This window comes from Leptosomus discolor, chromosome 14, assembly GCF_034619465.1.
Source record: "Leptosomus discolor isolate bLepDis1 chromosome 14, bLepDis1.hap2, whole genome shotgun sequence".
Classification (NCBI taxonomy): Eukaryota; Metazoa; Chordata; class Aves; order Leptosomiformes; family Leptosomidae; genus Leptosomus; species Leptosomus discolor.
Window position 1 is genome coordinate 9,027,762 of NC_141404.1, and position 12,472 is coordinate 9,040,233.

At 40.5% G+C, this 12,472-nt stretch overlaps 1 protein-coding gene across 2 annotated transcripts in view; it reads right to left on the reverse strand.

The window, feature by feature from the left end:
* Positions 1 to 12,472, reverse strand: part of CRAMP1 (cramped chromatin regulator 1) — a 49,182-nt gene that overhangs the window by 22,478 nt on the left and 14,232 nt on the right. For both annotated transcript variants that reach the window (XM_086472869.1, XM_086472868.1), the window contains exons 5-6: positions 9,983 to 10,066; positions 7,242 to 7,290 (exon numbers count right to left, since the gene is read on the reverse strand). In XM_086472869.1, coding sequence (XP_086328995.1) covers positions 7,242 to 7,290; positions 9,983 to 10,066 — 133 coding nt within the window. The remainder of the gene's footprint in view (positions 1 to 7,241; positions 7,291 to 9,982; positions 10,067 to 12,472) is intronic.

Sequence of the window (12,472 nt, forward strand, 5' to 3'; positions counted from 1 at the left end):
ACTTAACCCTAACTTGAATTGTTGGAAATGTGAATTGTTCGAAGATAGTGGGTCCCACCAAGTGCAATGGTCAATCTCTGCCAGTGGAAAGACTTAGAGGAGGACACAGTAACACTTGTGGATATGTAGTCAATGGCATAATGTTGATGAAAGGTAAAACTTCCTCCTGGTCATTGCAATGGACACCTCAGCCTTATGACATCAGGCTCAATGTCCTCTTGTCCTTATATTAAAGTGCAAGTATGATTTTATCAGGAAAGCAGTATTTTTTATAAAATAAATCTCCTGAAAATAACTTTAGTCATATGCAGCCAGCACCCTCTATTTTTTTTTTTTTTTTAATGTGTAAAGAAACCAAGTTTCAAGGGAGGACAATATCAGTATGAATCAACCCAAAATAACTTACGTAAAGTTAATGGGGTCTGCAATGTGCCTCATACAAAACCTGAAGGATTTTGCAGAACCTAGAGAATCTGCAGTAAATAAAAATTCTAGATACATTTGTTTGACCAGTGCTTATTATTTCCTCCAAGAACAGTAACTGAAGAAAACAGCTGAGGACTAAAAGTCTTCAACTTTTACTGTAGCTCCTAGAAATCTCTCTTCCTGTCACATAGTTATATGCTAAAGTAACATCCTCAGGATTCACAACAAATACCTTTCGCCTTTAACTACAGGGATTCAATGAAAGCTACATTGACTCTATTACCACTAACGCTGTTCATCACGGTGAGTAATTTTATAAAGCTCATGTTGAGATGATAGGATGCATGATTGCACCCAACCACAGTCTGGGAACATGATAGAACTGTTGTACGGAAAACAATGCTGCTGCATGAAATTGCCAAAATTATTGTCTTCCTTGTTCTTCCAAGGAGTTAATTACAGCATTACAGCAATAAGAACTGCTGTAATGATTCCCTTGCTTAGCAAAGACATCCCTAGACCTTCCCTCCTGTTCTAGTGGAAAACAGTTTCACAACAGCCTCACACAAAATCCACTAAAGCCAGTGAAAATAAATAATTCAATGCACCTTGAAACTGGTTGCTATTGCAAATTCACACTACTTTAGGACAGCAAATTCTTTTGACTGCTTGTGTGAGCTGAGATTCTCCTCCTGCATCCTGATTTTCACTAACACAACACCTTTCTATCAAATGTGCCCTTGAAGTAGCTGCACATAAGAGTCAGAAATAGCATTATTATTATTATTATAATTATAACTTGGACAATGTAAGGGTATGAGTGAGAAGGGCTTTGTGGGGAGAAACATTATTTCTTCTTAGATTAACTGATATGACTATATAAAACAGACAAGCTTTGTGGAAATTGTTCTGTCACATGACTTGAAGGTGACTGAAAGAAGGACCCGAATGCTCAAAAGGCTTTTTGATCCACCTAGAACAGCTGAGCTAATTTGATCAAGAAAAAGAAGAAAAGCGCTGCCGTTCATTTTTCGTATTTTCTATTTCTCTTAAACAGCCTAACTAACTGGTCATAAAGCATTTATTATTGAGTCAGGCTTCCAGGCAGCTGTTCCTGATCAATTTGTCAACCACCTGCTCAGCTGCACCCTGGGTTACAGATACCCACTATCTGTTACCACCACAGAGCAGCTCACAAATGAGCAATAGATCAGCATCAAAAGCTCCTGGCTGCATTTGTAGCTGTGCTTAAAAGGCAGAGAGGGAAAAAAACCAACCCCACTCATCAAAACCTAGGATAAAAGCCAGAAAAGAAGTGTGAAAAACACAAGTATATTATCAAAAAGATATTAAAAAAAAATCTAGGAGAAAAATCATATTGGAGGAAAGAAAACAAATGCAAAACTGCCGATAGCCCTAAAAGAGGAGCAGAAACTACTGTAGTTCCTGAGCGCCGAGTGGCAACGGCACAGTTTAGCAGTCAGCAAGCAAAGTACACTGGTCAGTAAATGAAGGAACATAGAACACACATAAATTTGACAACACAACAGTAAAAACTTCACATGGAAGTTTTTGCCCTGGCACTACAATATTCTTCCATGACTACAGCAATCAATACTTTTATTTTCATTGTTCCCTATAATACATTTTAGAAGTAGCATCCCAGCTCTCTAGATTCAGGTGTTCTGCTTCGGGAGTCAGGAATAATCCCCCTAATTCCCTGTTCCATAAAGTATGATGGGCTTCAAGCAATCTGGGGAGAGTCTGATAATCAGTTATTCTTTAGACGAATATAAAATTAGATATATTTAGATACTGTAGTTTCCTAACTGAAAACCATGGCTGGGAGGCTAGAAAAAGATTTGTTCTACCAATTTAAAAGAAAAGCACAGTAAAAAAGAGACAGCCTGCAACAGAACTACTCTTAGCTTAAAAATACTTATTTCCTTCTCTTCTTGATCCTAGATGCTTCCAAACACAGAAGATGGTAATTCTTAAAAAAAAGCTGTTCTACTGAATACGCAGGAAGAACTACTAGTGTAACTTGACAGCAACAGCATATTCTGCCTAATTAAAGAGATCAGTTTTGTATACAATTTTTTCCAGGATGAACTGCTATTTTATTATCAAGATTTTTAGGGAGTTACAAACTCCCCTGTGGCATACCAAATGGCTTTTACAAGGAAATCGAATGCAATGACAGGTTGCTCCCACTCCACACAAAGCACAGTCAGTAACTGAACCTGGCAGATCAATCAATACCTGTGAAAAGTTTCTGTCTTTAAAGGTCTTTCTCACTTGTGATATTAAGAGCCTCTCAGGCTGGCGAGGCAAAACCACATGTGCTAACAGACACTGAGCAGTACTGTGCTTTAACTGTTACGTATTTATGACATTCCTTTAATTATATGTTTGTTGTGGGGGTTCTTTTTCTTTGGTTGGTTGGGTTTTTTACCTCATCCATAAATGCTACAGATTTACAAAGATATCCAGAAAATATTTGTATTCCTTCAAATGTAAAGATTGTTGCAAAACCTAAGTTAAATAAATACGTTTCACTTCTAAAAGTGAAACAAAACAAAAAAGCTTTGGTTTAGGTTTATTTAAATGGGTTCCTGAGCAGTTCTGATATACTGGCATACATTTTTGTTTCTTGTTATATATCCTGATCACACAATCCAGCAACATATCGTTGCTGTAATAAAAAACTAGCGACAAAGGACTGGACAGAAAGTGACTCAGATCTATAATTTCTAAGGGAACTTTGGTTTCACAGTTGTCTTGCTTAGTGATTCTAAAAACTTCTTTAAGCAGCTTGTGTGGGCCAGTGTTGACATCAGTATGCTAAACTGCTCGGACCGGTTACAAAAGCTGACAGACCAATTCTTATCTTCCCCTTGCATTTATAAATACCTAAACTTTGATCTATTTTCTAGAAGATCCAAATTCATTCAACTACAACTGTACCTAAGGCTATAGTCTAGCCTGATTTTACACGTTACTGAAATTCACAAGACAAGTACAGAGACATATAGCAGTGAATGGCCCCAATTGCAATGACCAAATGGACATTTTTTGCCATTACTTGAAACTGCCAGTTGATTTACGTTTTCAGGCATTATTTAGTGTCTGTGACTTGGGTTATAAGCTCAGCTAGGAAGATTTTAAACACCATTTTCTTATGAGCACCTCACAGGGTCATTTGTTTTGCCATATACCATGTCATTATTACAGAACAACAGAGATGATGTGCAACATAAGCAAAATAAGCACTGAATTAGAATGTGTAACTTCAAGGTCTAGAGCCATCCTGCAAATAACCTGCCAGGTAGCTCCTCACAATCTTAGCCTCTCTTGACCTTTCTTACCAATTAAATGAGGCTAATGTTTACCCACTTCAGAAGATGATCATCAGAATAATGCATGTTCACACTCCCCATTTTTAATCACTTTGGATTCACTTTCACTCAAGACTTTCAACATAGTGACAAGCCTCACAGAGCGCATTGCACTCAGAGGAAAAGGAGGAGTAACAGACTTGAAAAAAACACGTTAGGAACTGAAAAAAAGAACTGTTTAGAAATCGAGAGGGGGATCACAGAATTGTAACATCGCTGAGCAAGATGGAAAGTTTAATCTAATTGGATATACACAATGCGTTTGCTTGTGTGAGATATAAGGCTGCCCCATACGTGCAGGGGATTAATTCAGATTGTGTAGACATACAGGTGGTAATGAAGACAAAAACATGAACATTGTTTCCCTGCACAGCTTGCTCCTTTTCGACTGACAAGGTTCACCCACCAAATGGGGCAAGAGACGCAGGAGAAAAAGGGAAGCAAAGATGTGTCTTCCATCAGCAAGTCTGCCGATGACATCAAGCTGTGTGGCGAGGTCGACACATTGGAAGGAAGGGATGCCATCCAGACGGACCTTGACAGGCTGGAGAGGTGGGCCCAGGCCAGCCTCATGAAGTTCAACAAGGGTAAGTGCAAGGTCCTGCACCTGGGTCGGGGCAATCCCAAGCACAGATACAGGCTGGGCGATAAGTGGATTGAGAGCAGTCGTGGGGAGGACTTGGGAGTGTTGGTGGATGATAGGATGAACATGAGCCAACAGCGTGCGCTTGCAGTCCAGAAAGACAACCGCATCCTGGGCTGCATCAAAAGCAGTGTGCCCAGCAGGTCGAGGGAGGGGATTCTGCCCCTCTGCTCTGCCCTCATGAGACCCCACCTGGAATACTGCGTCCAGCTCTGGAGCCCCCAACACAAGAAAGACATGGAGCTGTTGAAGCGAGTCCAGAGGAGGGCTACCAAGATGGTCAGCGGGCTGGAATACCTTTCCTACGAGGACAGGTTGAGAGTTGGGCTTGTTCAGCCTGGAAAAGAAAAGGCTCTGGGGACACCTTACAGTGGCCTTCCAGTACCTGAAGGGGGCCTACAAGAAGGCTGGGAAGGACTTTTTACAAGGGCCTGCAGTGACAGGACAAGGGGTAATGGCTGGAAGCTGGGAGAGGGCAGGTTTGGACTCATTACAAGGAAGAAGTTCTTCACCCCGAGGGTGGTGAGACACTGGCACAGGTTGCCCAGAGAAGCAGTGGATGCTCCATCCCTGGCAGTGTTCAAGACCAGGCTGGATGGAGCCTTGAGCAACCTGGTCTAGCGGGAGGTGTCCCTGCAATGGCAGGGGGGTTGGAACCAGATGATCTTTGAGGTCCCTTCCAATGCAAGCCATTCTGTGATTCTATGATGATCTGCTAGACAAAAAGCCTATGCAAGAGAAACTATTTCTGAACTGCCTAAGAATCTTAATACTATGTACACTCTAGTTCTCAGTTAGAAGATTAGCATTAATATTTTCAAATGTAAGGACTCCTGTTCTCAAAATGGTTTGTTACAAGACTGGCTTCTACAGAATAAACACTTAGACTTTGTATAAATCATTAGCCCTCATTAACCATTAATTAGAAGAACTAAGGCCTTAACCATGCAAAGTGCTAGACTGACGCTACAGCTTGCTAAAAGTCTCATTTATTATGGTTTAGTCTGTTTGGATGACACAGTATTAGAAAGGCTCTCCAGTACAACACAGAAAGACCAAAACAACAGCCTATATCCCGAACTCTAGAGATATTCAGGACACTAGGGAAAAAAGGCTCATCCCAGGCTCATTTTAACTATTAACTCCAATTTAAAGAAGTAATTTGCTTTAAGAATTATTTTGTTATGTGCAAAAACTTACCGCTAGGATTTTCTTAACTGTACAAAACCCAAACCAAACAGCAATTTCTCTTCAAACTTCATAGTTAACAAAAGAATGAACAAGTGATTTCATAAATAATCACATTCAACACCTGCAACACAACAGCACACTGTACAAAGTGCATCTCCCAGTAGCTGAAAGGTTAATTAATAAACTGTAAGGAACTCATTTGGAAACTCAGTTTGCAAACAACAGAAAGGTGAAACAACAAGTATCTGTTTTATGTAAGGTAAAGTCAAAAAGTCAGCAGCTGCTGAGTGGGCAAACTCTTCCTCCTGTTTACAGTAAAGTTTACTTCCTCAGTAATTTGTCTGCTGCAACAAAGCACCCTAAAAGCACTAATGCCAAAAGTAAAAAGGGATCTGTAACAGAAAATAACACTATTTTCAAATCACTTTTAAAGACACGATTAGGACAAACCAATGCCTTCTGAGTGATGCCTGCTTAATGATTACACTCCTTAAAAGAATATCCTTAGGAAGACATTTCACTTCAGAATACACAAATTCTAAAAGCAAGACTACTTCAGAAAATTTTACATACAAATATATCAGGTATTCCCTCATTTCTAATAGCACAGCAACTTCTAATCCCTTCTGTATTCTAAAAGTACATTGCCTAGACTAAACCCCCAAATCCCACTTCTTAAATTAAAAGAGAATACTCATTCTTAAAGTCAAGTAGAAGCAACTGGATGACTGAGGCCTACAGTGTACCAGAAGTGTCGTTTCAGGTCTGAAAGTCAGGACTCGTGAGCACTGATGGCAGAACTGTCTGGAGATAAGCTCTCACTACAAGAAAGACACGGAGGTGCTGGAGTGTGCCCAAAGGGCAACAAAACTGGTGAAGGGTCTGGAGCACAAGTCCTATGAGGAGCGGCTGAGGGAAACGGGGCTGTTCAGTCTGAAGAAGAGGAGGCTGAGGGCAGACCTTATCGCTCTGCAACCACCTGAAAGGAGGCTGTAGCGAGGTGGGGGTCAGTCTCTTCTCCCAAGTAACCAGCGACAGGACAAGAGGAAATGGCCTCAAGTTGCACCAGAGGAGGCTTACATTGGATATTAGGAAAAATGTCGTCACCAAAAGGGTCATCAAGCCCTGGAACAGGCTGCCCAGGGAAGTGGTGGAGTCACCATCCTCAGAGGTATTTAAAGGACGTGCAGATGTGGTGCTTAGGGACAGGGTTTAGTGGTGGACTTGGTAGTGCTGGGTTAACAATTGGACTCAATGATTTTAAAGGTCTTTTCCAACCTAAAGGATTCTATGATTCTATTTTCCCTATAGTGAATCAACACAGTTATAATGCTGTAACTTCTGTAAAGAATTCTCATTTCACTACCTTCTTAAACTTCACCCATCATTTCTTACTAATAACAATTAATGGCTTCACGGAAAAGGGGAGGAAAAATCCCATCCAAAACAACCTAAGAATGGAAAATGTCAAAATGCAGCTCTAAAACAGTAAGAAATGCCCCCTAGACTCTGTATGACCAATTCAACAATCAAGCTGCTGAACCACACAGTTCTAAGAGTTTCAGGAATAAGTTCCTACTTACCCGGCTTGAATGAGCTCATTGAGTTTAGCTGCATTCTTGTCATCCATACCTTTACATGAAATGGGATAATAGTGAATTAGGATAAAAAAAGGTCATGACTATATCACTTTATGTGTCCTGTTCAGTTTTCAAAGCTATTACATTTTATTCTCAGTTAGGATTAATGTGCATAGATGTGCTATAACATACCCTTTCTGAAAAGTTTCTACTTTCACAATGTGCAAGCTTTACCCGATCCTTGCCATGAAAATTAAATTTTACTCAAGGATTAAATGAACCTAGTTTAGGTGCCACACTCATCTTGGATTCCTGGGTGTTAATCTGACTCTGTGGTATTAAAAAGAAAAGCTTCCTCACCTTCCTGCTCAATCTCTGTTGCTAAGGCAGCACAGCATAATGAAAGAGCATGAAGCCCTACAGCGCTGAATGTAATAAAAAAAGTAAATAAAAATAATAAAATTCACATAGAATCCACACTTTTCTTCTACGCATTATACAGCACATTTTTAAATGGACATTATGGTAACTTGATTTATATTCCCCATGATAGTCAGGCCCAGATCTATTTACTGAACAATTAACCTCCTTCTGGCAATGCTGAAAGTATTCCTGATATGCTTTCGTGTCTCAACAGCTCTGTGCAAGTCACCTCAACTTCTGGGAAGATGGGACTGGGTGAACAGAACAAGAAGAAAAAAAAAACAACAACAAAGAAAAAAAAAAAAAAAGAGAGAGAAAGAAACTACTTTCACCAGCTGCAGAGCAGACCTCTCATAAACTGGGTGTAGAAGCTTGCAGCTTAAGCCCATTTGGTCTTGGAGACTAGAATTTTCCAAGTGACAGTGAGTAAAATACATAACCAAATACCAAAGTTATAAAAAGACAGAAGCACAGAGTATGCGTGCATTGCCATGGTGACTGTGTGAAATCTTATTCCCAGTCATAGCAAGGAGGGTCTGTTGATGCTTTTAAGAAAAGACGTGGATATAAGGAAGAAACGCTCATACTGATTTCTACTGACAATGCAATCTGTCTTGCCTCTGTACCTTCTTTGTCACGTAACAGTTCAAAATTGCTTCTCCAAGATGAATTAACACACTGGAGATCTTTGACCAAACAGAATAAAGTCAGTATGAACATTCACAACAGTCTTGTTCACGAAATCCCAGGTGAGGAAATAAAATAGCAAAATATCTGCCAAAATACCATGATTCTATTAGGAATTGTACATGTCCACTCATGAAAGCTTTCTTGTCTTTTTCACTTTGCAACTAGTACGACTTTACAAAGAAGTGAAAGTACTTTAATGATTTGCCATGTCTCACAAATTAAACGAAACATGTAGAAGATGCGCTATGATGTAACACTGACTTTACAAAAAGCTTGGTGACACATGAAAAAAATACACAGATGAGAAGGTATACGTGCATTGAGCAGCATTTAGAGTGCATGGTCCTCTGCCCATTCTCCAAGCTAGCCACATTAGAGCGCTCTCTAGTCTGGAAGCCATAAAGACCATGGGAACCGTATCCTGGGCTGCATCAAATGCAGCATGGCCAGCAGGTCAAGGGAGGTGACTCTCCCCCTCTGCTCTGGTGAGACCCCACCTGCAGTGCTGCATCCTGCTCTGGGGCCCCCAGCACAGGAAAACCATGGACCTGCTCGAGCGGGTCCAGAGGTCATGAAGATGATCAGGGGCTGGAGCACCTCCCCTATGAGGACAGGCTGAGAGAGTTGGGGTTGTTCAGCCTGGAGAAGAGAAGGCTCCGGGGAGACCTTAGTGGCCTTCGAATGTCTCCAGAGAAGCAGACTCCACAACCTCTCTGGGCAGCCTGTTCCAGGGCTCTGCCACCCTCACAGGGAAAAAGTTTTTCCTTATGTTCATGTGGAAACTCCTGCACTCCAGCTTGCACCCATTGCCCCTTGTCCTGTCACTGGTCATCACCAAGAAAAGCCCGGCTCCATCCTCCTGACACTCGCCCTTTATGTATTTCTGAACATTAATGGGTCACCCCTCAGTCTCCTTTTCTCCAAGCTAAGGAGACCCAGCTCCCTCAGCCTTTCATCTCAAGGGAGATGTTCCACCCCCTTCATCACCTTTGTGGCTCTGCACTGGACTCTTTCCAGCAGTTCCCTGTCCTTCTTGACCTGAGGGGCCCAGAACTGAACACGATATTCCAGATGCGGTCTCACCAGGGCAGAGGAGAGGAGGAGGAGAACCTCTCTCGACCTACTGACCACAGCCCTTCTAATACACCCCAGGATGCCATTGGCCTTCCTGGCCACGAGGGCACGTTGCTGGCTCATGGTCATCCTGCTGCCCACCAGGACCCCCAGGTCCCTTTCCCCTATGCTACTCTCTAATAGATTTTGGTTGCACAGGCAGAAATAATTTTGGGTGCAAATGATAGAATTTACACATTTAATTGCTTAGTTTTCAAGAATAATAAACCAGACAGATAATTTAAGATGCATATACATTTACTGGTCATCTGTGGATATTACATGCACTGCATTCCACAGATAGCAAAAGCTAAAGATATCTGTCAAAGGGGTCTAAGATTGTCTTTAAAAATAAAAACACATTTTAAAAAAAAATTATACCAGATTACGGCAACAGAAAGCAATAAACACAAATTCTGAGTAACTCAAAAGTGAAACTGTACTAGACATTGCCAACGTCAAGGGTAGACCCTTCTGATTCTACCACATAAAAATAGTTTTAAGTCATTCATACTCACATCCCCCGATCTTTTTCCTTAGTTCCCCATAGCAGATTAAGCCATAAAGCTCCAGGGAGGATTTTTTCAGCCCTTGAGAAAACACTGAAAAGCAGAAAAGGTGTGAGACGCAGACTGCAGATACTCATTTCAACACTGAAAATAAGATTTGTATTTTCAATAGTGAGACAAACATCTCATCGAAGGCAAGACTAAGTTCTGTTTCAAGAAACACTATAATGAGATGGGTTCACCAATTTCCTTGTGGTGACTTAAATAGCTGAGAAATGCAACATTTTTTAGATTACAGAAAAAACAAAGCAGCTTCCACAGAATTTAAACAAACATGCAACAGCTCAATATGCAAAATAAAGATAATTCATAACAAAGCTAACTCTAGTATCCTTTAACTGTTTACAATTTCTAAAGGAAATGTCCAGATGCCTCCAAGAAGATGCACACAGAACTCTTTCTTATACAAAAACTAAGAAGTAGGTCTGAATTTTCGAAAAGACGGAGAATGTCTTCTGTGCACACTAATGCACCTCGGAGATTTAATGCAAATTCTAGATTCAAAATTTTTATATGAAGAATTGCACACATTGTATTCAACTTTACAAGGGTTTTTGCCTCATTTCTTATCAACACACAATATGGACATTATTAATGCTGACAGATCTAAGTATCTATGACAGCAAGGAAAGACAGTCTTGTGGTTTACAAGTCAGATAAAAATATTTATTCTTGACTATTCATCAAGAATTCAGATCTCTTTGACCTGAAGACTCATTAAATCTCAAAATCCAGGCACCCCTATTTCTACCCATACTAAAGCTAATCAAACTACTACGCTAATTCTTAAATTCCTTCAGCCAATGAGATGCCAGACCGTATAGGTATAGAAATAGAACTTCATGTTATCCAGGAAACAGATTAAGTTTCTACACGACTTTTTTTTTTTTTTTTTTGGAAAAGTTCTTCCATACTGTGTTTGCTGTAACATTTGTTTTTAAATAAAATACTAATGGTTTGTTTCATCTTAAAACGCTGACGTTTTGAAAAAAGAACTAAAAAATACACCTTATGACAGGTGTTTGAGATGTGTAAGTCCTCCTTTAGATAACCTAACCTCAGGAACAGACAAAACAATTTCATAGAGAGTCTATACCGTACACTATCTTTGCACTCCTTCAGCTTTTTTCTAGTCATATCCATTTCCCATTAATGTGTTATTTTTAATTTCAGAGGCTCTGACCACAAATTCTATAGATGAATTTAATATTCAAATTTTCACTGATGTTAAAGAGAGTTGTTTAAAGACCAAAAAATTCAACCACCATGGAACTGCCATGATTTATGCAACTTCAAATATAGCATCAGATGGCCAAACAAGCCCCATAGACTTTTACTTAGTCTACAAGCTAATGGGAGAACTGACATTCTTTATACCTTAAAAAAGGCAAAAGAACAGGGTCTTAGTAAAATCTGTCCACTCTGAAATAGATTTCTTCAACTCGCTATTCAGATTAGCCTACCCACAAATTGACTTGAATTCTCACTGGCCATTACTGACTAGCACGTGTTTGATAAAAACCAGTTGTGATGATATGAGAGAGTTGGGGTTGCTCAGCCTGGAGAAGAGACGGCTCCGGGGAGACCATAGAGCGGCCTTCCAGTGCTGAAAGGGAGCCTATGCGAAGGGTGGGGAGGGACCCTTTATCACGGAGGGTAGTGCTAGGACAAGGGGTAGCGGTTTCAAACTGAAAGAGGGCAGATTTAGATTAGATATTAGGAAGTTCTTCACTGTGACGGTGGTGAAGCACTGGAAGAGATTGCCCAGAGTAGTTGTGGATGCTCCCTCCCTGGCAGTGCTCAAGGCCAGGCTGGATGGGGTTGGGAGCAACCTGGTCTAGTGGAAGGTGTCCCTGTCCATGACAGGGGGGTTTGAACTTGATGATCTTTAAGGTCCCTTCCAACCCAAACCATTCTGTGATTCTATGATATATTACTATTATTGTTAAAAAACACACTAGCAGTTTATACGACTTTCCAATTTTCTTTTCATCCAACAAGCCGAGGGAAAAGAACGGGGAGAGGGGAACATGGCACTGGGAATCCTAAGCTGCTGAATCGATGATATGATTTTAGGCTTATTTAAAGTGTGAGCAATCGGGCTCTTTATTTATTTCTACCTTCCCCCAAGAACTGTTGAAGTAGTGCTGGGGTCAATTTGCCAGATGAATTCATGCCTGACTAACATGTAGGCAACTGTCCAAAGGTGTGTTCCTGAGAATAGAATAATGTTTCCTTGAACCTGGCTTTTCTCCAGGATTAATAGTAGGATCAGCATCTATTATGGTGTGGCAAATTCATATGAAAGCAGTGATATAAATACCATTTTTTGAGAATTATTTTTCAAAAACCCATGAACCTCAGTGTGCCCATGCTAACAAAAATAACACAAGTTCACAGACAACCTCTTCAGTATTTATTTTTCTCGTCTCCACCATT